General features: G+C 40.6%; 1 protein-coding gene across 2 annotated transcripts in view; it reads right to left on the bottom strand.

The window, feature by feature from the left end:
- Window positions 1-22,048, bottom strand: part of ddx52 (DEAD (Asp-Glu-Ala-Asp) box polypeptide 52) — a 33,301-nt gene extending 11,253 nt beyond the window's left edge. The window contains exons 1-7 of one of the 2 annotated variants that reach the window (XM_061961658.1): window positions 21,911-22,048; window positions 19,171-19,411; window positions 18,971-19,101; window positions 18,710-18,895; window positions 8,335-8,478; window positions 8,134-8,245; window positions 3,775-3,847 (exon numbers count right to left, since the gene is read on the bottom strand). In XM_061961658.1, the coding sequence (XP_061817642.1) occupies window positions 3,775-3,847; window positions 8,134-8,245; window positions 8,335-8,478; window positions 18,710-18,895; window positions 18,971-19,101; window positions 19,171-19,411; window positions 21,911-21,997 (974 nt within the window). In that variant the 5' untranslated portion in view covers window positions 21,998-22,048. The remainder of the gene's footprint in view (window positions 1-3,774; window positions 3,848-8,133; window positions 8,246-8,334; window positions 8,479-18,709; window positions 18,896-18,970; window positions 19,102-19,170; window positions 19,412-21,910) is intronic. The other variant, XM_061961659.1, reaches the window with a different exon arrangement.
- Between the last annotated feature and the right edge of the window lie 4,169 nt (window positions 22,049-26,217).

Raw genomic sequence — 26,217 nt, 5'->3', positions numbered from 1 at the left:
TGCCGTGCCTTAAAGGCACTGCCTTTAGCGTCCTCTACAACCTGTCGTAACGTCTGCTTTTCCTCCATACAAACTGTTTATATATATGCGGCTTTTACACACACACAAGTGAATGCAACGCATACTTGATCAACAGCCATACAGGTCACACTGAGGGTGGCCGTATTAACAACTTTAACACTGTTACAAATATGCGCCACACTGTGAACTTACACCAAACAAGAATGACAAACACATTTCGGGAGAACATCCGCGCCGTAACACAACAGAACAAATACCCAGAACCCCTTGCAGCATTAACTCTTCCAGGACGCTAAAATATATACCCCCCGCTACCACCAAACCCCGCAGCCCCCAACCCGCCCACCTCCCGAATTCGGAGGTCTCAAGGTTGGCAAGTATGCTCTAGAATACTCTGGACTGAAGCTGTGTGCCTTCATTGTTTTTGTAGCTGTTGTTTTGAGGCATGTTTAAAAATAAAATAAAAATAATTGCACTTTGTGAAAGTCAAAGTATAGCACTTCCCATAGTTGTAGTGGGTATGAGGATTATCTCAGGGAGAGCATGTCCCAAATTCCAAGCTGCTGTTTTGAGGCATGTTAAAAAAAATAATGCACTTTGTGACTTCAATAATAAATATGGCAGTGTGTGTGTGTGTGTGTGCAGTATATATAGCAGTATATATATATATATATAAATATATATATATATATATATACATACATATACATACATATATATATATATATAAATGTGTGTATACATATATATATATATATATATATATAAATGTGTGTATACATATATATATATATATATACACACATATACATGTGTGTGTGTGTGTATGTATATATATATATATATATATATATATATATATATATATATGACTTCAATAATAAATATGGCAGTGTGTGCGTGTGTGTGTGTGCAGTATATATAGCAGTATATATATATATATATATATATACATACATATACATACATATATATATATATATATATATATATATAAATGTGTGTATACATATATATATATACACATCTACATGTGTGTGTGTGTGTGTGTGTGTGTGTATGTATATATATATATATATATATATATATATATATGACTTCAATAATAAATATGGCAGTGTGTGTGTGTGTGTGCAGTATATATATATATATATATATATATATATATATATATATATACATACATACATATACATACATATACATATATATATATATATATATATACATACATATACATACATATATATATATACATACATACATGTGTGTGTGTGTGTGTGTATGTATATATATATACATATATATATATATGACTTCAATAATAAATATGGCAGTGTGTGTGTGTGTGTGTGCAGTATATATAGCAGTATATATATATACATATATATATATATATATATATATATATATATATATATACTGTATTTTTGGGAGTATAAGTCGCACCGGAGTATAAGTTGCACCTGCCGAAAATGCATAATAAAAAAGGAAAAAAACATATATAAGTCGCACTGGAGCCCGGTCAAACTATGAAAAAAACTGCGACTTAATATAAATGTGTGTGTGTGTGTGTGTGTGTGTGTGTGTATGTATATATATATATATATATATATATATATATATATTAGGGCTGCGAATCTTTGGGTGTCCCATGATTCGATTCAATATCGATTCTTGGGGTCACGATTCGATTCAAAATCGATTTTTTTTCTGATTCAACGCGATTCTCGATTTAAAAACGACATTTTCCTGATTCAAAAGGATTCTCTATTCATTCAATACATAGGATTTCAGCAGGATCCACCCCAGTCTGCTGACATGCAAGGAATAGTAAATTTTTGTAAAAAGCTTTTATAATTGTAAAGGACAATGTTTTATCAACTGATTGCAATAATGTACATTTGTTTTAACTATTAAATGAACCAAAAATATGACTTATTTTATCTTTGTGAAAATATTGGACACAGTGTGTTGTCAAGCTTATGAGATGCGATGCAAGTGTAAGCCACTGTGACACTATTGTTCTTTTTTTTATAAATGTCTAATGATAATGTCAATGAGGGATTTTTAATCACTGCTATGTTGACATGGTAACTAATATTGATGCTGTTGTTGATAATATTCATTTTTGTTTCACTGCTTTTGGTTTGTTCTGTGTGGTGTTTGTGTCTCCTCTCAATTGCTCTGTTTATTGCACTTCTGAGTGTTGCTGGGTCGGGTTTGGTTTTGGAATTGGATTGCATTGTTATGGTATTGCTGTGTATTGTTTTGTTGGATTGATTAATTAAAAAAAAAAATAATTAAAAATAAAAATAGTAAAAAAAAAAAAAGAGAATCGATTCTGAATCGCACGAGGTGAGAATCGCGATTCAAATTCGAATCGATTTTTTCCCACACCCCTAATATATATATATATATATATATATATATATATATATATATATATATATATATATGTCTTAATAAGGTTATCCAAAAAATAGTGCTCGATAGTAGTAGTAGAGCGCAATATAGAGCACCCTCACCTATGAACCCATGCCAGGAAACCAACCAAAAAAGAACAGAAAACGAAACAACATCATCTGGTACAACCCCCCATACAACAAAAACGTCTCAACTAACATTGGCCACAAATTCCTCACTCTGATTGACAAACACTTCCCCAAAGGCAACACCCTAAGAAAAGTATTCAACAAGAACAACATTAAATTGAGCTACAGCTGTATGAACAATATACGACAAATTATCTCAAACCACAACAAAACAATTGCAAATGAGCCGTCGGCCCCCGGACAGAGCGACTCCAAAACCAACAAAGGCTGCAACTGCCGCAAGAAACCTGATTGCCCTCTCAACGGGGGGTGCTTACAAACATCAGTTGTTTACCAATCTAAGGTAACACGCAAGGACATTAACACATCCGACACATATGTAGGATTAACCGAGGGAGAGTTTAAAACCAGATGGAACAATCACAAGGCTTCTTTCTGGAACCAAAACCTGCGGAATACCACAGAACTCAGCAAACACATTTGGGACCTCAAAGACAATAATGTTGAATATTCAATAACATGGCAAATTCTTGCATCCAGCACACCTTACAATAGTGGTAATAAAAGATGCAACCTATGCTTGAAAGAGAAACTGTTTATTATATACCGTCCAGACCTGTCATCCCTCAACAAGCGCAGCGAAATTGTAACAGCATGCCGCCACAGACGGAAACACCTCCTAGGTAACACATGAGCCAATCACCACGCCCCTACGCCAGCCTGTACCTACCCACTCTGTGCCCTATATAATCCATGGTATGTGAATGCTCCCATTAAAATCTCCTGATGATTGAGGGAACCCCCCCTCATGAAACAGGCCTGTAGAGATGAAATAGTCTTGTGATTTTTTCCCCACACATACATATATATATATATATATATATATATATATATATATATATATATATATATATATATATATAAAATTAAAATTAAAAAATAAATAAATATATATATATATATATATATAAATAAACGCACACACACACACACACACACGCGCACACACATATATCAGCTCTTGTTATTACCAAATCTGTGTTATATGTGTTTTATGTTGCACGATTGCACCAAAAAAACTTCCTAGTTTGTGAACCCGTTCTCAAGCAATGGCAATAAAACTATTCTGATTCTGATCGCCGTTGATGCAAGTCGCTGGAGAGCAAAATCCTAGCATGTCCGCCAGTAGCCATGTTACCTGCTGAGGTCGATGGCGGGAGGGTCCTGCTTGAGGAGGAAGACGAGTCTGTTGGGGGTACTGATGAGGACGTCTGAGTGGGACAGAACAGAAGAGTCAGAAAACGACGCTTAAGTCCGACACATCTCACTCAGCGAAGTAGCAGTGCGCCATCATCACGCTTCGCTACGTGCCTTGTTTTTAAAGTGAAACTGAAAGTCACACTGCTCAGCCTTTGATTTTTATTTGGCTTGCAGTCCAGTTCTCCCTCATTTTTCTGTTTGCACCAGTATTGTAGTCCCTGTTGAAGTCTAGCTAACACACTAAATTAGAGAACCGCGCGTTTCAGACCCCTTTTTTCCCCACGTTATATTACAGCCTTACTCCAAAAGGGAATAAATTCACTTTGTCCTCAAAATTCTAAACACAATACCCTACAATGACCACGTGAAAACGTTTTTAAAAAACATTTTTTCAGGTTGAATAGAATAAAAGTAAAAGTACATAAGTATTCACAGCCATTGCTCAAAACTTATTGATGCACCTTTGGCAGAAATGACAGCCTCCAGTCTTTTTTAATACGATGCCACAAGCTTGGCAGACCTATCTTTGGGCCCTTTCAACCATTCCTCTTTGCAGCACCTCTCAAGCTCCATCAGTTTGGATGGGAAGGTTTTTGTCACGTTCAAACACTGAGGACATCTATTAAACAAGACAAAAGGCAAGGAATCAAACAGAGACAGAATTCAATTTGGACTCAATATTGAGGAGAGACATGGCCACTGCACTCTCTGTACAGTCCTGCACCACGCTCTGACGAAGAAGGTTTTCGTCTCCTCATTTATTCAGATGTTCAATGTTCACGCACCAACACATGTCACAGCAGGAATGGGAAGTATGTAAAACAGTCATTGTTTTCGGTCTCATTGAAGTCCAAGAAGAGGATTTCTCGGGCTTGGGCTCTTCCTGGATCCAGCTGGGGCAGGTGTTGGAGGACAATGGATAACCCCTCCCGTCTCCTGACCACAGCGACTTCAAGAGGGCAGCGGGTCGTAAATAGCGTTGACCTCGGTTACCAAATAGTTGGAAGAGAGTTTGTGAAATACTTCAGAGAGAGTTCGTTTAACACTTCAAAGAGAGTTCCTCTGGAAGTTGAGCAGATCCTGCCATCTGTCCGTGTTGAAATCACAGTGGCGTTTCACGAGCATTCTTCCTCTTGTTAGGCCTCGAAAGACAGCATTCATAATACAACGTTTCTTTTGTGATAACTTACAAACAATTATTCCAACAGTTTTCATCCAGGATGTCTCTGTGTATTGCTGCATTCATCTTTCCCTCTATTCTGACTGGTCTCCCAGTTCCTGCCGTGAAAACCACCCCCACGGCATGATACTGCCACCACCATCCTTCACTGTAGGGATGGTGTTGGCCTGGCGATGAGCGGTGCCTGGTTTTCTCCAAAGACTTCAATCTTTGTCTCATCAGACCAGAGAATTCATGTTCTCATGGTCTGAGAGTCTTCAAAGTGCATTTAGGCAAACTTTTTTACTCAGAAATGGCCACTCTACCATACAGGCCTGACTGGTGGTATGTTCTTCTGGAAGGTTCTCCTCTCTCCACATAGGAACACTGTAGTTCTGACGGAGTGACTGTCAGAATAATTTGTATCTAAGTTATCACAAAGCTTTGTGTTTCAATGAGTTCCCGGCGAGCAGACAAAAGCTGTCTTTGATCCTACCAAGAAGAAGGCTTGTAAAACTCCACCGTGTAGGATGGGAAGCAACATGAAGGTGTTCTGTTTGTAATCCACAGAAAGATTTTGTCTTGACCCGAGAACTACAAAGCGGAGAGAAAGCAGGACCTTCCCAAGTTCCAGGCACCTCTTCTTTGAACTCTTTTACGACCTTTTCTTTGAACCGACCTTTTCTTTGAACTGTTTTGTAATCAAAGGCGATGGCTGTTTACCACCCCCGTCCCTTTAGAAACAGCGGTTGCCATGTAATCAGGGAAAGTCCAAATAAAAGAGGAGGCGTACAATCTTTCGTCAGAGCGTGGCGACACTGTACAAGGGTACAGGTGTACGCGTTGCTCCTCATTGAGCCAAACTTAATTCTGTCTCTGTTTAATTCCTTGCTTCCTGTCTTGTTTAATAGATGTCATCAGTGTTTGAACCTGACAGTGACCGTCAGGTTCTTGGTGACATCCCTGACTAGGGTCCTTCTAACCCGATCGCTCAGCTCTAGGAAGAGTCCTGGTGGTTCCAAACTTATTTTTATTTACTGTGCTCATTGGGACCTACAAAGCAGCACATATTTTTCTCTACCCTTCCCCAGATTTGTGCCTGGAGACAACCCTGTCTCTGAGGTCTACGGACAATTCCTTGGACTTCGTGCTTAGTTTGTGCTCTGTCAGGTGTGGGACCTTTTATATGGACAGGTGTGTGCGCCTCTCCAAATCATGTCCAATCAACTAAGTTCACCACAGGTGGACTCCAATTAAGCTGTAGGAATATCTCAAGGATTCCGCCTTCGTCCTCCTCGTCGCTGCCGTTGTGTCCTTGGGCAAGACGCTTTGCCCACCTGCTCCCGGTGCCACACACACTGGTTTGAATGCAGCGTAAATGTCGATAATGGGTGTCACCATGTAAAGCGCTTTGAGTCTCTAGAGAAAAAGCGCTATATAAATATAATTCACTTCACAGGCTGCAAAATGCATCAGGGTATAGATTTTAGGACATATCGCCCATCTCTATCCCTATTGTCGGAGGCAGATATTTACATATATCCGAATTTAAGTTGTACTTCTTCCATTTCTTTGTCATATTTGAAAACAGCTCGTGTTTTCCATTTCTTCTCTTGATGCTCTGTCAGCAAGTATACTGTGTGTGTTAACCTTGAGTTCTTTGGAATGTATTATGGCTAGGGAGACGTTGGGCTTGTATTATGGCTAGGGAGGGGGAAGGAAAGAAGGGGTTTTTTGGCGTTGGGAGGACAGACCATTTTGGGAGGCGCAATAGAATGTTCTAGGGTTAGACTGGTCTTATAATGTATATTGGCAAAGCTTTGAGAATATACAACAAAATACCTATTCTGTCTCTGGTGGTTTTTCAACTCAGCTTTAAAGTGTCGTAAAGAGCTTGGGAGCGAATTGTGACTTGAATTCCCTGGGAGGAACAACTGGTCCAAAACGCAACACTATTCAGCCAAATACTGGACCGTATTTGTTTACTGAGTGACGCCATGAACACTTCCTGTCCTTCATTTAACGTGGTACCGTATTTTCCGCACTATAAGGCGCACCTAAAAACCACACATTTTCTCAAAAGCTGACAGTGCGCCTTATAACCCGGTGCGCTTTATATATGGATAAATATTAAGATTCATTTTCATAAAGTTTCGGTCTCGCAACTACGGTAAACAGCCGCCATCTTTTTTCCCCGTAGAAGAGGAAGTGCTTCTTCTTCTACGCAAGCAACCGCCAAGGTAAGCACCCGCCCCCATAGAACAGGAAGCGCTTCTTCTTCTACTGTAAGCAACCACCCGCCCGCGTAGAAGAAGAAAAAGCGCGCGGATATTACGTTTCATTTCCTTTGTGTGTTTACATCTGTAAAGACCACAAAATGGCTCCTACTAAGTGACAGGGATCCGGTTCATGAAAAGACGCAATCTCTCCATCCGCACACGGATTACTATTTCACAGCAACTGCCTAAAGACTTTCAAGAAAAGCTGGCTACTTTCCGTGCATATTGTAAAAACAAGATAGCTGAAAAAAAGATCCGGCCAGAGAACATTATCAACATGGACGGACGAGGTTCCACTGACTTTTGATATTCCTGTGAACCGCACTGTGGATACAACGGGAGCACGTACGGTGAATATTCGCACCACAGGGAATGAGAAGTCATCCTTCACTGTGGTTCTAGCTTGCCATGCTAATGGGCAGAAACTTCCACCCATGGTGATATTCAAAAGGAAGACCTTGCCAAAAGAGACCTTTCCAGCCGGCGTCATCATAAAAGCTAACTCGAAGGGATGGATGAAGAAAAGATGAGCGAGTGGTTAAGGTAAGTTTAAGTTTACGCGAAGAGGCCGGGTGGCTTTCTTCACGCAGCTTCGTCCATGTTGATATACGACTCCATGCGCGCCCACATCACGCTGGTTTTTAATATATTATTAAAGTTTGACTGACCTATCTGACTGTTTTTTTGACATTCCTTTAGCGCAGTTAGATGCGGCTTATAACACGGGGCGGCTTATAGGTGGACAAAGTTTTGAAATATGCCGTTCATTGAAGGCGCGGCTTATAACCCAGGGCGGCTTATGGTGCGGAAAATACGGTACACTTATTTTAGCACTCGGAATACAACATTTATTACTTACCGTATTTTTTGTTGGACTGAGGCCCGTATTTCTTGGCGGCCAGGGACGCTTTGTCTATGATGTGGATGCGAAACCCCGCCCCCTCCGATAGGCGGAGCATCTCTCGGTAGGTCTGGAAACAAAATTGTGACGCGGTGACTTTGGGTGGACGGCGGAAGGGAAGGCAACTATGAAATATTCCGACTGTCACGAAAGGCGTACCTGGCTGGCGAGTTCCCTGGTGGGCGAGATGACGACGGCTCTGAAGCCCAGCTTGGCGGGTTGTCGGAGGTGGGCGAGCAGCGGGATACAGAAGGCCAAAGTCTTTCCGGATCCTGTCGGAGCGCAGGCCAGGATCTCGCGGCCCTGAATGACATGCCAATAGTCTTATTACTGTATTGAATCACACCTTTGTATTTTGACTTTGTGGGTCGACTTGTCCAGGGTGTACCCCGCCTTCCGCCCGAATGCAGCTGAGATAGACTCCAGCAGCCCCCGCGACTCCGAAAGGGACAAGCGGTAGAAAAATGGATGGATGGATGGATGTGTTAGAATAATTATGAATATACAAACCCCGTTTCCATATGAGTTGGGAAATTGTGTTAGATGTAAATATAAACGGAATACAATGATTTGCAAATCATTTTCAACCCATATTCAGTTGAATATGCCACAAAGACAACATATTTGATGTTCAGACTGATAAACATTTTTTTGTTGTTGTAAATAATCATTAACTTTAGAATTTGATGCCAGCAACACGTGACAAAGAAGTTGGGAAAGGTGGCAATAAATACTGATAAAGTTGAGGAATGCTCATCAAACACTTATTTGGAACATCCCACAGGTGTGCAGGCTAATCGGGAACAGGTGGGTGCCATGATTGGGTATAAAAGTAGATTCCATGAAATGCTCAGTCATTCACAAACAAGGATGGGGCGAGGGTCACCACTTTGTCAACAAATGCGTGAGCAAATTGTTGAACAGTTTAAGAAAAACCTTTCTCAACCAGCTATTGCAAGGAATTTAGGGATTTCACCATCTATGGTCCGTAATATCATCAAAGGGTTCAGAGAATCTGGAGAAATCACTGCACGTAAGCAGCTAAGCCCGTGATCTTCGATCCCTCAGGCTGTACTGCATCAACAAGCGACATCAGTGTGTAAAGGATATCACCACATGGGCTCAGGAACACTTCAGAAAACCACTGTCAGTAACTACAGTTGGTCGCTACATCTGTAAGTGCAAGATAAAACTCTCCTATGCAAGGCGAAAACCGTTTATCAACAACACCCAGAAACGCCGTCGGCTTCGCTGGGCCTGAGCTCATCTAAGATGGACTGATACAAAGTGGAAAAGTGTTCTGTGGTCTGATGAGTCCACATTTCAAATTGTTTTTGGAAACTGTGGACGTTGTTGTGTCCTCCGGACCAAAGAGGAAAAGAACCATCCGGATTGTTATAGGCGCAAAGTGGAAAAGCCAGCATGTGTGATGGTATGGGGGTGTATTAGTGCCCAAGACATGGGTAACTTACACATCTGTGAAGGCACCATTAATGCTGAAAGGTACATACAGGTTTTGGAGCAACATAGCAATGTTACCATGGACGCCCCTGCTTATTTCAGCAAGACAATGCCAAGCCACGTGTTACATCAACGTGGCTTCTTAGTAAAAGAGTGCGGGTACTAGACTGGCCTGCCTGTAGTCCAGACCTGTCTCCCGTTGAAAATGTGTGGCGCATTATGAAGCCTAAAATAGCACAACGGAGACCCCCGGACTGTTGAACAACTTAAGCTGTACATCAAGCAAGAATGGGAAAGAATTCCACCTGAGAAGCTTCAAAAATGTGTCTCCTCAGTTCCCAAACGTTTACTGAGTGTTGTTAAAAGGAAAGGCCATGTAACACAGTGGTGAACATGCCCTTTCCCAACTACTTTGGCACGTGTTGCAGCCATGAAATTCTAAATTAATTATTATTTGCAAAAAATAAAATAAAATTATGAGTTTCAACATCAAATATGTGGTCTTTGTAGTGCATTCAATTGAATATGGGTTGGAAAGGATTTGCAAATCATTGTATTCCGTCAGCGGCGATGACCAAGAAGAACGCGGAGTTGGAACATAATTACAACATTCTATGTACATATTTATATACAGATTTTAACAATTAGTGATTCACTGAAATATATTTATTAATTGTGGTTCTTACAAAAATTATATCTTATAAAATATAAAAGCTAAAATGTCTCTTGAAGCTCTGCCCCTTTAATTAGTGAATACTAAATAATTTAACTTTAGCCTACTACTACAACCATATTATTTACCAGCAACATGAAGTGAAACGGAGGCAGAGGTGTCCTGCCACAGTCAGTCAACAACCTCCTCCTGCTGCTGCTGAACAGGTCGCACCTGTGGTCCGGACTGTAGGCCTACCTCCTCTCCAAGTCGAGCCCTTTTCGGCCGTTGAAAATATTTTTCTATACTCATCTGTGTGAAGGAGTGAACATCCAACATTAGAATGTATTACTAACGAGCAGAAGCGCTCTATGTACAGTGCCGTCTACCCTTAAGCGGCAGCAGCTCAACACATGCAGGGTTCAACGTTAAGGTTTTTTCTACTTGCCCGACTTCTCAAATCTACTTGCCCCAATATTTTTACTTGTCCTGCCTAGGTTTTTTTCTGGCTGTGTAGTGCTCATTGGCTATTTATTGAATAATACTTCAACAAAATATGAATGTAAGTTCATAAACTCAGTGAAGCACAAGCTCAGGTTTGTCACTAAAATGTCTGTCAAAAAAAACTGTGAAAAGAAATGCAACAATGCAATATTCAGTGTTGACAGCTAGATTTTTTGTGGACATGTTCCATAAATATTGATTTTTTTTGTGTGAAGAAATGTTAAGAATTAAGTTCATGAATCCAGATGGATCTCTATTACAATCCCCAAAGAGGGCACTTTAAGTTGATGATTACTTCTATGTGTAGAAATCTTTATTTATAATTGAATCACTTGTTTATTTTTCAACAAGTTTTTAGTTATTTTTATATCTTTTTTTCCAAATAGTTCAAGAAAGACCACTACAAATGAGCAATATTTTGCACTGTTATACAATTTAATAAATCAGAAACTGATGACATAGTGCTGTATTTTACTTCTTTATCTTTTTTTTTTCAACCAAAAATGATTTGCTCTGATTAGGGGGTACTTGAATTAAAAAAAAATTCACAGGGGGTACATCACTGAAAAAAGGTTGAGAACCACTGACCTAGTATATACAATAATATAAACCAAGTCATTGTATTTCATTTAGGATTATTTCATAACTTCATTTAAATAAAAATATATTTTTTGTCTTTTTTAGATACAGTCAATAAATAATGTGAACATGTATCATAACATGGAAATCTAAGAGAACGTGTTGTGGATGAGGATTCTTGTGGACCTGGAAATTATTTATTTATTTTTCCACATTTTTATTTAAAAAAAAACAGTTTTTCCAACGTATTCAATTTTAGACGCTTTCTCTTCTTAGTTATTATTTCTCCGGCTGTAGAAAAGAGCCGCTCACAGGGCACAGAGGAGGCGACACAGTTGGCGTATCGGTCACGTGACCAAAACAGCTCATGATCGGTCACGTGACTTTCTAAAAGCGGTACGCGCACCGACACAGGGTTTCAATCTATGATGCATCGGTGTTGCCGGACCCATCACTACTATCTACCTATAACACCTGTAAAAATGAAGCAATGCTACCACGCTAGCAAGCGTTAGCTCGCCGGCTATGAGCCACCAAGCTGCTAACTATCACCAAAAGGCACCTACTCAGTGGCCTAGTGGTTAGAGTGTCCGCCCTGAGATCGGTAGGTTGTGGGTTCAAACCCCGGCCGAGTCATACCAAAGACTATAAAAATGGGACCCATGACCTCCCTGCTTGGCACTCAGCATCAAGGGTTGGAATTGGGGGTTAAATCACCAAAAATGATTCCCGGGCGCGGCCACCGCTGCTGCCCACTGCTCCCCTCACCTCCCAGGGGGTGATCAAGGGTGATGGGTCAAATGCAGAGAATAATTTCGCCACACCTAGTGTGTGTGTGACAATCATTGGTACTTTAACTTTTAACTTTAACATTTAAGTTTTTTTCCCCATGGCATCCTGGATCAAGGCTTTCAGTAGCTTTTGGACGTTTGAGGTAGAAACGTAGGAAGCGCCATCATTATGAAAAGTAGCCGGCGAGTATTTTGATTCCGTCCGTCCCTCTTCTTCTTCTTCTTCTGGCCCACCAGGTGAATTAAGCGCTATTGGCGTAGCATAGTAGGCTACCGCCACCTACTGCACCAGAGGTGTAACTACAAGCAACATTCACAGACAGTCCCATTGCTTTTATGAGCGGTCGAGCGAGTCAAAAGCCGAAAAATCCATTTGTGGCGGACGTAATTCTTTCGTGGCGGGCCGCCACAAATAAATGAATGTGTGGGAAACACTGAATCATATACTGTGTCTAACTGGAGCTGTCGAGATTACCCCCTTCCCTCAGCGACAGCTTCAGTGATGTAACCAGGGACCTCCCAAATAAATAGAGGAAGCACGTGGGCTAGACTTTAGAGAGAAGTTTGGATCTGTAACTAGAGTACAGCCCAAATAACGTCTTTCCTCAATTGAGCAAAGTGTAACTCTGTCTCTGCGTGATTCCTTGCTTCTCGTCTGTTTTAATAGATGTCATCAGTGTTTTGAACCTAACAGGATGGATTCTTTTGGAGTCAATATCTTGTAGTACAAAAACTCGGACATGGGAGGAGTTCGGGGAAGCCATGGAAAACGACTTCCGGACGGCTTCGAAGCAATTCTGGACCACCATCCGCCGTCTCAGGAAGGGGAAGCAGTGCACTATCAACACCGTGTATGGCGGGGATGGTGTTTTGCTGACCTCAACTGTGGATGTTGTGGATCGGTGGAGGGAATACTTCGAAGACCTCCTCAATCCCACCAACACGTCTTCTTATGAGGAAGCAGTGCCTAGGGAGTCTGTGGTGGGCTCTCCTATTTCTGGGGCTGAGGTTGCTGAGGTAGTTAAAAAGCTCCTCGGTGGCAAGGCCCCGGGGGTAGATGAGATCCGCCCGGAGTTCCTTAAGGCTCTGGATGCTGTGGGGCTGTCTTGGTTGACAAGACTCTGCAGCATCGCGTGGACATCGGGGGCGGTACCTCTGGATTGGCAGACCGGGGTAGTGGTTCCTCTCTTTAAGAAGGGGAACCGGAGGGTGTGCTCTAACTATCGTGGGATCACACTCCTCAGCCTTCCCGGTAAGGTCTATTCAGGTGTACTGGAGAGGAGGCTACGCCGGATAGTCCAACCTCGGATTCAGGAGGAACAGTGTGGTCGTGGAACTGTGGACCAGCTCTATACTCTCGGCAGGGTCCTTGAGGGTGTATGGGAGTTTGCCCAACGAGTCTACATGTGTTTTGTGGACTTGGAGAAGGCATTCGACCGTGTCCCTCGGGAAGTCCTGTGGGGAGTGCTCAGAGAGTATGGGGTATCGGACTGTCTGATTGTGGCGGTCCGCTCCCTGTATGCTCAGTGCCAGAGCTTGGTCCGCATTGCCGGCAGTAAGTCGGACACGTTTCCAGTGAGGGTTGGACTCCGCCAAGGCTGCCCTTTGTCACCGATTCTGTTCATAACTTTTATGGACAGAATTTCTAGGCGCAGTCAAGGCGTTGAGGGGATCTGGTTTGGTGGCTGCAGGATTAGGTCTCTGCTTTTTGCAGATGATGTGGTCCTGATGGCTTCATCTGGCCAGGATCTTCAGCTGTCACTGGATCGGTTCGCAGCCGAGTGTGAAGCGACTGGGATGAAAATCAGCACCTCCAAGTCCGAGTCCATGGTTCTCGCCCGGAAAAGGGTGGAGTGCCATCTCCGGGTTGGGGAGGAGATCTTGCCCCAAGTGGAGGAGTTCAAGTACCTCGGAGTCTTGTTCACGAGTGAGGGAAGAGTGGATCGTGATATCGACAGGCGGATCGGTGCGGCGTCTTCAGTAATGCGGACGCTGTATCGATCCGTTGTGGTGAAGAAGGAGCTGAGCCGGAAGGCAAAGCTCTCAATTTACCGGTCGATCTACGTTCCCATCCTCACCTATGGTCATGAGCTTTGGGTTATGACCGAAAGGACAAGATCACGGGTACAAGCGGCCGAAATGAGTTTCCTCCGCCGGGTGGCGGGGCTCTCCCTTAGAGATAGGGTGAGAAGCTCTGCCATCCGGGGGGAGCTCAAAGTAAAGCCGCTGCTCCTCCACATCGAGAGGAGCCAGATGAGGTGGTTCGGGCATCTGGTCAGGATGCCACCCGAACGCCTCCCTAGGGAGGTGTTTAGGGCACGTCCGACCGGTAGGAGGCCGCGGGGAAGACCCAGGACACGTTGGGAAGACTATGTCTCCCGGCTGGCCTGGGAACGCCTCGGGGTCCCACAGGAAGAGCTAGACGAAGTGGCTGGGGAGAGGGAAGTCTGGGCTTCCCTGCTTAGGCTGCTGCCCCCGCGACCCGACCTCGGATAAGCGGAAGAAGATGGATGGATGGATATCTTGTAGTACAGTGGAACCTCGATTTACAAACCCCTTTATTTATAAACATCTTGTTTCCGGTTTATTACATACGAAAGAGAAGTTGACTGTTTATTCTCACGAATGTCTTGAATACTGCTATTGGATGCCTTGTTTTAGCGCTTTCATGGCGAGTTTACTGACACATATAAGTAAGAACTTTACACTACTTTATATTAGAAATGGCAACAGCGGAGGATGAATGTCACATAACAAAAGATAGAGAAAAAGAAGAAACTTATCAACTACGGCGTCGGCGCCAACTACAAAGGCGGACGCGCGCAATTTTTCAGGATTTATGCAGATCCCAAATACAGATCAGCAGCTACCAGAAGGTAAGAAAAGTTGCGTTCGCAAAATATTGCGAAACAAAACGCCAGATAATATGGCTTACCTAATACACACACCATAATAATACTCCTATGTTGAAGCACAGTACAATCCATCAAGCGGTGCGGCTTCATAGCTTACCAAAGTCGTACTAAAACATTTTGATAGCTTTTTGAGCGCCGTGTGTAATGTTCTATATTTTCAATGGAACATATAAAATGTTGGTGTTGTTTACTTGAGTCATATTGCAGTCTACACATATCTCTTATGTTTGACTGCCATCTACTGGTCACACTAATCATTACACCATGTACCAAATAAAATTGCTTCGAGGTCGGTAAGCAAAAAACAGAATTATTCCGCACAATAGGCGCACCAGGGTTTCCCGCAGCGCTTTGTTGTTAAGGCGGCCGCCTTAGCAAAGAGCCACCGCCTAAACTAAAGTTTTTTTTTGGTTTTTTTCCAACTTTTTTTATTGACATTTTCAAATAGACAGAAAAAAGTGCAAGTCGAAACAGTACAATTTTAAAGTCAGTAAATTATTCACACCCTTTCCCTTAAAACCCAAACCACCCACCCACCCTCCCACCCCACTCAGGTCCCACCAACGAGGGGACAAATGGCACAATTATATAACAAGTAAGACGACAAAGACAGACACATTCACACACAAACACACACATACGAGGCCAGAGACAGACAGACGGGATGAAAAGGAGAGAGAGGGAGAAACAAAATAAAAAAATAAATAAATAAAATAAATAAATAAACATTTTTAAAAAATTATAAACTAAAGTATTTTTTATTTTAAAATTTTTTTTTTAGTCCTGTCCAGCTTCTTATGCAAATCATATAGTTGATGTAGACGTTAGCTCATTTTGCAGTGTGTGCGTGCGTGTGTGTTACGGACAGCAAAGCCCTATCTGTCTGAGAGAAAGACAAGCATTATTGACCTACAATTAACAACTAAGTTATTTCACTTTACCTTTTTCTGTGCTGAAGCAACAAAAAAAGGACATTATGTTAAATGAAGAGCTTCTGTCTCTGATAGTTGATGTAATAATGTACCGTATTTTCCGCACCATAAGCCGCCCTGGGTTATAAGCCGCGCCTTCAACGAACGGCATATTTCAAAACTTTGTCCACCTATAAGCCGCCCCGTGTTATAAGCCGCATCTAACTGCGCTAAAGGGAATGTCAAAAAAACAGTCAGATAGGTCAGTCAAACTTTAATAATATATTAAAAACCAGCGTGATGTGGGCGCGCATGGAGTCGTATATCAACATGGACGGAGCTGCGTGAAAAAAGCCACCCGGCCTCTTCGCGTAAACTTCCCTTAACCACTCGCTCATCTTTTCTTCATTCATCCATCCCTTCGAGTTAGCTTTTATGATGACGCCGGCTGGAAAGGTCTCTTTTGGCAAGGTCTTCCTTTTGAATATCACCATGGGTGGAAGTTTCTGGCCATTAGCATGGCAAGCTAGAACCACAGTGAAGGATGACTTCTCATTCCCTGTGGTGCGAATATTCACCGTACGTGCTCCCGTTGTATCCACAGTGCAGTTCACAGGAATATCAAAAGTCAGTGGAACCTCGTCCATGTTGATAATGTTCTCTGGCCGGATCTTTTTTTCAGCTATCTTGTTTTTACAATATGCACGGAAAGTAGCCAGCTTTTCTTGAAAGTCTTTAGGCAGTTGCTGTGAAATAGTAGTCCGTGTGCGGATGGAGAGATTGCGTCTTTTCATGAACCGGAAACCTGTCGCTTAGTAGGAGCCATTTTGTGGTCTTTACAGATGTAAACACACAAAGGAAATGAAACGTAATACCCGCGCGCTTCTTCTTCTACGGGGGCGGGTGGTTGCTTACCGTAGAAGAAGAAGCGCTTCCTCTTCTACGGGGGCGGGTGCTTACCTTGGCAGTTGCTTACCATAGAAGAAGAAGCGCTTCCTCTTCTACGGGGAAAAAAGATGGCGGCTGTTTACCGTAGTTGCGAGACCGAAACTTTATGAAAATAAATATTTATATTAATCCACATATAAGGCGCACCGGGTTATAAGCCGCACTGTCAGCTTTTGTGAAAATTTGTGGTGTTTAGGTGCGGCTTATAGTGCGGAAAATACGGTACTTAGTTGTCAGAATCATGTTGAAAAGGGTTTTAGTACTCTTGATAACAACTAGCCAGCTGAATTAGGGGAGTTTGAATAATACACAATGGTTGGTAACAAGAAACTGACCTGTTTATTCAAGGATAAACACAAAATAGACAAAATTATACATGACAAACAGAAATGGCATCATTGAACTAGGGCTGGGCGATATGGCCTTTTTTTAATATTGCGATATTTTAAGGCCATATTGCGATACACAATATATATCTCGATATTTTGCCTTAGCCTTGAATGAACACTTGATGCATATAATCACAGCAGTATGATGATTCTATGTGTTTTGATTGATTGATTGAGACTTTTATTAGTAGGTTGCACAGTGAAGTACATATTCCGTACAATTGACCACTAAATGGTAACACCCCAATAAGTTTTTCAACTTGTTTAAGTCGGGGTCCACTTAAATTGATTCAAGATACAGATATATACTATCAGATATATACTATCATCATAATACAGTCATCACACAAGATAATCACATTGAATTATTTACATTATTTATAATCCAGGGTGTGGAGGGGGGCGCCGGATGTAAGTGTCAAAAAGACAGCCTAAGGAGTTTGATATGAGAATAAATCTAAAGTTAAAATATAGGGTAGAAATGCACCCATTTGCAGGAAATGTAGTCCTGATTTTCAAAATGTTCTTTCAAGGCTTGCATGTCTACATTAAAACATTCTTCTTCATACTGCATTAATATATGCTACTTTTAAACTTTCATGCAGAGAAGGAAATCACAACTAAAAAAATCACTAATTTTTTCATACGGTGTTGATGTGGAAATGTTTGCCTCGGCATTTTGATGGTGTGGACGTGTGGCACCGAATGGAGATAAGCGTCTCGACAGACGTCACAATATTTGAACAATGATGACGAAAACTGTTTTCTCTGTCGTGTCCGTGTGTCGGAAATTGTTATGCGCTTATTTTTTTTATTTGATTTTGTGCGTGGCATATAATTGCTATGCGCACAGGCGCGTACCTTAGAGGGAACTTGGGTCACACGGCTGCGCTAGCATCACAGCTAACGTTAGCCATGCTGCTACCTCTCTGCTCGGGGAGGACGTATACGTATGTGACGTATGACGTGACAGTATGTGACGTATGTCGTGACAGTATGTGACGTATGACGTGACAGTATGTGACGTGTGTAAGAAGGTGCGCTTGCTGTCTGTAAGAGGGAGACACAGGAAAGAGTGAGAAGAGCCTGTCGTGTAATGCCAGCAGCTAAAAGCAACTGCGTGAGAATCCACAGACCTGTGGATGTGTTGAAGGTGTGCTGGAAAATGCGGAATGGAAAAAAGGGAGCAGCAGAAAAGTGGAATGTATTATTTAAATCGGTGCGTTGGAAAACACGGACCGGAGTTTTTTTAAATTTTCCCATGCCTTGCTGATACGCATTTTCTGGCAAATATCGACGGCCGATCCGATCCAAATATCGGATCGGGACATCCCTACCCTGCATATACACAACATAGTGTGTGTGTGTGTGTGTGTGTACTCACGTGCATCATAACCGGGATGGTCTGCATCTGAATAGGCGTGGGTGACGTCAAGCCGGCATTCCGGATATTCTCGAGGATCCTCGGGTTCAGTCGGTACTCAGACTGGATCTCCTCAAACGTGCACACGGGTTCCGGCATGTCGCTACCGTGCACGTTGATGCGGTGCTGAGCGCGGACGCGGTTCACCTAAACCGGCGGGACAAGACTCGCGTAAGGACACGGCGTAGAACGCGGCACGCCTGCGTGGCAAAAGAGTCGTACCTTCTCCTGATGAAGCTGCTTCAGCCTCTTTAGCGAAGACTTCTCCTTGCCGTCACCCGGAAGGTTCTGGATCTTTCCGTCCAGCGAGGACGTCCAGGTGATGCCCGAGTCGTTCAGCGCATTAGCATCTGCTGACGTTACATTTTAAATGGCGTTACATCACCCGGAAACACTTTGCTGGAGTCGCAGATTGTTGTTACCTGCTGGCGCCACCTGCTGGTTAGTCTCAGTCATGTTTCCCTCATCATCACATCGTTTTCTCTTGGCACCCACATTAATTTCACTCTCCTCTTCTTCTTCATCATCATCATCTGTATCATCTTCCCTCTCCTCTATTCGATCCTTTGCTTTCTTCTGAGCTTGACTTGTCACGCCTGTGCCGAAGTAATCGATCGCAGAGAGCCGATCCGACGGTGTGTCTCCCTTGTGCGTCCGTGCAACCTTTACATTCAGCAAAAGTACACATATGGGACATATAAATGTGTTGGTTTGTAAAAAAAATATCATAACATTGCCAAATATAGATAAATGATGACGATAACCACGCTGTTCCATCGAGATTAGACAAAATCGGAGCTAACCGTGCTCCCCCATTGTAATAACTACATAGTTCAGTCAATTAAGTAATAAAATATCAATACCACGTTTACCTTAAAGCGAGCAGCTTTATATATATATATATATATATATATATATATATATATATATATATATATATATATATATATATATATTGCATTCTTCTTTAGTTGCTTTATTGAGTTTACAACCCCCTGGCGCTATTTTGTACTGTTTCTGTACTTGTTTTTATTATTATTATTTCTTTGATTGTTGAATATTATAAATAAAGGTTTTGAAAATCAAAAAAAAAAAAAGGATCAATTAAATCCTGGGAAATGATTGAAAGTACCAAAGCCCTTAAATTGATATCTTTATTGAAAAATATTTAAGTGATTTAATTAGCAAAAATAAATACAAAATTTACATTCAACATACGTACACATATAGGAAATTAAATTTTGTTGTTTTGTAAAAAATCATATTATAACACCGCCAAACATGGACGCATGATGATAACCACGTTGTTCCATCGATATTAGCCAAAATCGGAGCTAACCGTGTAATAACTACATAGTTCAGTCAATTAAGTCAAAATATCAATACCACGTTTACCTTAAAGCGAGCAGCTTTATATATATATATATATATATATATATATATATATATATATATATATATATATATATATATATATATATATATAAACATATGTATATATATATATATATATATATATACCTACTCAGTGGCCTAGTGGTTAGAGTGTCCGCCCTGAGATCGGTAGGTTGTGAGTTCAAATCCCGGCCGAGTCATACCAAAGACTATAAAAATGGGACCCATTACCTCCCTGCTTGGCACTCAGCATCAAGGGTTGGAATTGGGGGTTAAATCACCAAAAAATGATTCCCGGGCGCGGCCACCGCTGCTGCCCACTGCTCCCCTCACCTCCCAGGGGGTGATCAAGGGTGATGGGTCAAATGCAGAGAATAATCTCGCCACACCTAGGGTGTGTATGACAATCATTGGTACTTTAACTTTTATATATATATATATATATATATATATATATATATATATAAACATATATATATGTATGTATATATATATATATATATATATATATATATATATACATATATAAACATATGTATATATATATATATATATATATACATTTTGAATTCTTCTTTAATTGCTTTATTGAGTTTACAACCCCCTGGCGCTATTTTGTACTGTTTATGTACTTGTTTAGATTATTATGTGTACGTATGTTGAATATTATAAATAAAGGTTTTGAAAATCAAAAATAATAATAATTTAAAAAAAAAAAGATTTAAAATTATCAATTACATTTTGGAAAATGATTGAAAGTACCAAAGCCCTTAAATTGATATCTTTATTGAAAAATATTTAAGTGATTTAATTAGCAAAAATAAATACAAAATGTACATTCAACATACGTACACATATGGGACATTCACATTTTGTTGGTTTATAAAAAATCATATTATAACACCGCCAAACATGGACGCATGATGACGATTAGACAAAATCGGAGCTAACCGTGCTCCGCCGTTGTAATAACTACATAGTTCAGTCAATTAAGTAATAACATGTCAATACTACGTTTACCTTAAAGCGAGCAGCTTTATATATATATATATATATATATATATATATGTATATATATATATATATATATATATATATATACATACACATATATATATAAATATATATACACACACATATATATATACATACATACATATATATATATATATATATATATATATATATATATATATATATATATATATATATATATATATATATATATATATAACTCTTTTTTAGTTGCTTTATTGAGTTTACAACCCCCTGGCGCTATTTTGTTTCTGTACTTGTTTTGATTATTATTAATTTGATTGTATGTAAATGTTGAATATTATAAATAAAAGTTTTGAAAATCAAAAAAGTAGTAATAAAAAAAAAGGTTTAAAATGATCAATTAAATCTTGGAAGATGATTATATAAAATGATTATATAAAATAAATAAATAATAAATAAAATAATAAATAAATAAAATGATTATATAAAATTATATAAAATGATTATATAAAAGCCCTTAAATGAATATCTTTATTGAAAAAAAAAAAAGTGATTTAATTAGCAAAAAAAGTTACATTCAACATACGTACACATATGGGACATTTCATTTTGTTGGTTTATAAAAAATCATATTATAACACCGCCAAACATGGACGCATGATGACGATAACCACGTTGTTCCATCGATATTAGCTAACCTTGCTCCCACCGTTGTAATAACTACATAGTTCAGTCAATTAAGTCGCAAAATATCAATACCACGTTTACCTTAAAGCGAGCAGCATCCTGACCGAACCTTTTTAGGTCAAACTTAGCTCCGGCTCCGAGTTTCCGAAACAACTCGAAGGCGTCCATCTTGGGAACGGCGGAAGTGACGGACACGGATCAACATCCGGGTCATCGATCCACATCCGGTTCATCGAGCGTACAACTTTACGACTTCGACATTATATTTTTTTTTAAATATAAGTGGGAAAATATCCAACATTACACAACGCACTATGAAATTATTGCCACAATTAAGCTAATTTATTGGAGAAAAAAATAATAATACTGTGTCAATCACGTGGTGTCCCCGCCAGGTAAGGGGGAGGGGCCAAGTGAGACATTGGTCGCCTTGGTCGACTATCGAGTGCGGGGAGAAACAAGCGTACAAATTAGGGATGTCCGATAATGGCTTTTTGCCGATATCCAATATTCTCCAACTCTTTAATTACCGATACCAATATCAACCGATATATACAGTCGTGGAATTAACACATTATTATGCCTAATTTGGACAACCAGGTATGGTGAACATAAGGTCCTTTAAAAAAAATAAATATAATTAAAGCTGCAAGCAGCATTGGTCGGGCCCGCATATTTGGCAGGTGCTATAGTCCTAAATGTCCCAATACTTTTGTCCAGTGCTAGTCCTAAGTGTCCCAATACTTTTGTCTACTTTTAGTCTGAAGTGTCCCAAGACTTTTGTCTAGTGTACCTACCTTGTCTGCATTGTGTGGGCACGCTGGTGCTTCCTGCTTTTAAGCAGCCATCTTAAAAAAAACAGCAGCGCAGCAGCATCAGCGCAGCGGGTCTTTGAAGGGTCATAAAATCAAAACCGGAGCAGTTAGAAAAAAAAGCGCTTCTGTCATTGTAATCACAAGGGTTCAATCTCTCTCCTGTGTTATTTTGAAGGCTAAACGACAAACACGCTCAGAGGAGATAGTTTTTGAAGGAAGGTGACCGGTTTTTACAAAAAATTTGTTTTGAAGGGGGAATAGCAAACTTCCTGTTGATTTTTGCTGGGGGTTGTCAATTCATGAAATGTAGGTCTAAGTGAGACCTACATAGAGGTTTTTGTTTCATGTCTCTCCGACCTTCCCAGTGGGAGTTACAGGCAGTTTTGTCATTTTTTTCTTCCGAGGAGCAGTTTATTTTGCGTTTTATTAAAAAATTGCAGTAGAGCGCAATTTTGAGATTTGGGGTTAGGTTTTTTTTTTAGATCGCAATGTTTGCCAGTCCTCATGTGTGCGTTCAGTTTGGTGAGTTTTGAAGCATGTTAAGAGGGTCAAAATACAGCTCAAAGAGGCAAAAGTTACTGTTTTTAGTACTTTTTTGTCTTGAAGGGGGAATTGCCAACTTCCTGTTGATTTTTGCCCGAGAACATACTATTATGAAATCTAGGTCTAAGTCACACCTACCGTATTTTCCGCACTATTAGCCGCACCTAAAAACCACAAATTTACTCAAAAGCTGACAGTGCGGCTTATAACCCGGTGCGCTTTATATATGGATTAATATTAAGATTCATTTTCATAAAGTTTCGGTCTCGCAACTACGGTAAACAGCCGCCATCTTTTTTCCCCGTAGAAGAGGAAGTGCTTTTTCTTCTACGCAAGCAACCGCCAAGGTAAGCACCCGCCCCCATAGAACAGGAAGCGCTTCTTCTTCTACTGTAAGCAACCACCCGCCCGCGTAGAAGAAGAAGCGTGCGGATATTACGTTTCATTTCCTTTGTGTGTTTACATCTGTAAAGACCACAAAATGGCGACAGGTTTCCGGTTCATGAAAAGACGCAATCTCTCCATCCGCACACGGACTACTATTTCACAGCAACTGCCTAAAGACTTTCAAGAAAAGCTGGCTACTTTCCGTGCATATTGTAAAAACAAGATAGCTGAAAAAAAGATCCGGCCAGAGAACATTATCAACATGGACGAGGTTCCACTGACTTTTGATATTCCTGTGAACCGCACTGTGGATACAACGGGAGCACGTACGGTGAATATTCGCACCACAGGGAATGAGAAGTCATCCTTCACTGTGGTTCTAGCTTGCCATGCTAATGGCCAGAAACTTCCACCCATGGTGATATTCAAAAGGAAGACCTTGCCAAAAGAGACCTTTCCAGCCGGCGTCATCATAAAAGCTAACTCGAAGGGATGGATGAAGAAAAGATGAGCGAGTGGTTAAGGGAAGTTTACGCGAAGAGGCCGGGTGGCTTTTTTCACGCAGCTCCGTCCATGTTGATATACGACTCCATGCGCGCCCACATCACGCTGGTTTTTAATATATTATTAAAGTTTGACTGACCTATCTGACTGTTTTTTTGACATTCCCTTTAGCGCAGTTAGATGCGGCTTACAACACGGGGCGGCTTGTAGGTGGACAAAGTTTTGAAATATGCCGTTCATTGAAGGCGCGGCTTATAACCCAGGGCGCCTTATGGTGCGGAAAATACGGTACATAAAGGTTTTTGTTTCATGTCTCTCCGACCTTCCTAGTGGGAGTTACAGGCAGTCTGTTTTTTTTTTCCCTAGGGGGCACTAGAGCGCAATTTTGATTTTTGCGGTTCGTTTTTTTTATTAAAAGACAATTTTCGCAGGTCCTGATGTGTGGGTCAAATATGGTGAGTTTTGAAGCATGTTAAGTGGGTCAAATTAGTGCTCAAAGAGGCGGCGGAAGAAAAAGAATAAAGAATAAAACCTTACAAATACAATAGGTCCTTATGTCCCATTGCATAAAGACTCCCGAGTCCTTATACAATTGGCCATGCGGGCCCTAATAAAATAAGATAAATTAATTAAAAACATTTTCTTGAATAAAAAGAAAGTAAAATAATACAAAAACAGTTACAATGAAACTAGAATTAATGAAAATGAGTAAAATTAACTGTTAAAGGTTAGTACTATTAGTGGACCAATCATGTGTGCTTACGGACTGTATCCCTTGCAGACTGTATTGATATATATTGATATATAATGTAGGAACCACAATATTAATAACAGAAAGAAACAACCCTTTTGTCTGAATGAGTGTGAATGGGGAGGGAGGTTTTTTGGGATGGTGCACTAATTGTAAGTGTATCTTGTGTTTTTTATGTTGATTTAATAAAAAAACAAAACAAAAAACCGATACCGATAATAATAAAAAAACGATACCGATCATTTCCGATATTACATTTTAACACATCTCTAGTACAAATGTAAGTACTAGTTGTAAACATAATTAAGGATTTCCATAATAATCACACTCGTGGTTAATCCTTTGCTATTCTATCTACATTTCGGCTGTTTTTTTTTTTTTAAACTATTAAATCGCTCCTATGTATAATGCAGAAAATAGCTCAACTTATTATTACTTTGTGTTATCAAAGTTGGCAGAATGATGGAAGAGCAACGTTACATAAGGCATATTTTCTATTGTTTATTGTCACGTTCAAACACTGAGGACATCTATTAAACAAGACAAAAGGCAAGGAATCAAACAGAGACAGAATTCAATTTGGACTCAATATTGAGGAGAGACATGGCCACTGCACTCTCTGTACAGTCCTGCACCACGCTCTGACCAAGAAGGTTTTCGTCTCCTCATTTATTCAGATGTTCAATGTTCACGCACCAACACATGTCACAGCAGGAATGGGGAGTATGTAAAACAGTCATTGTTTTTCGGTCGCTTTGAAGTCCAAGAAGAGGATTTCTCGGGCTTGGGCTCTTCCTGGATCCAGCTGGGGCAGGTGTTGGAGGACAATGGATAACCCCTCCCGTCTCCTGACCACAGCAACTTCAAGAGGGCAGCGGGTCGTAAATAGCGTTGACCTCGGTTACCAAATAGTTGGAAGAGAGTTTGTGAAATACTTCAGAGAGACTTCGTTTAACACTTCAAAGAGAGTTCCTCTGGAAGTTGAGCAGATCCTGCCATCTGTCCGTGTCGAAATCACAGTGGCGTTCTTCCTCTTGTTAGGCCTCGAAAGACAGCATTCATAATACAACGTTTCTTTTGTGATAACTTACAAACAATTATTCCAGCATTTATTGTATTGTTTTTTTGTTTTTTGTTTTTATCGCGCGTCATAACAAACTATTACTGAAAAGCACCCGAGGGGGACAAGCGCTAGGAAATGGATGGATGGACGTTTTCGCTCGTAGCTCGACGCCTCGTCTTTGAAATGACGCGACAAATTGAAACCTGTGTGAAGTTGGTTCCTTTATAACGTTGCAAATATTCAAAATAACTGACATTCGTTTGTGCTGCAAACACTTTTTAGCTCACTATTATATTATTATCATGTAGAATGTTGGAACGCAAAT

The sequence above is a fragment of the Nerophis lumbriciformis genome, linkage group LG09 (genome assembly GCF_033978685.3).
Source record: "Nerophis lumbriciformis linkage group LG09, RoL_Nlum_v2.1, whole genome shotgun sequence".
Lineage (NCBI taxonomy): Eukaryota > Metazoa > Chordata > Actinopteri > Syngnathiformes > Syngnathidae > Nerophis > Nerophis lumbriciformis.
The sequence above is the reverse complement of the archived record's forward strand: the minus strand, read 5'-3'. Positions and strand labels throughout refer to the sequence as shown.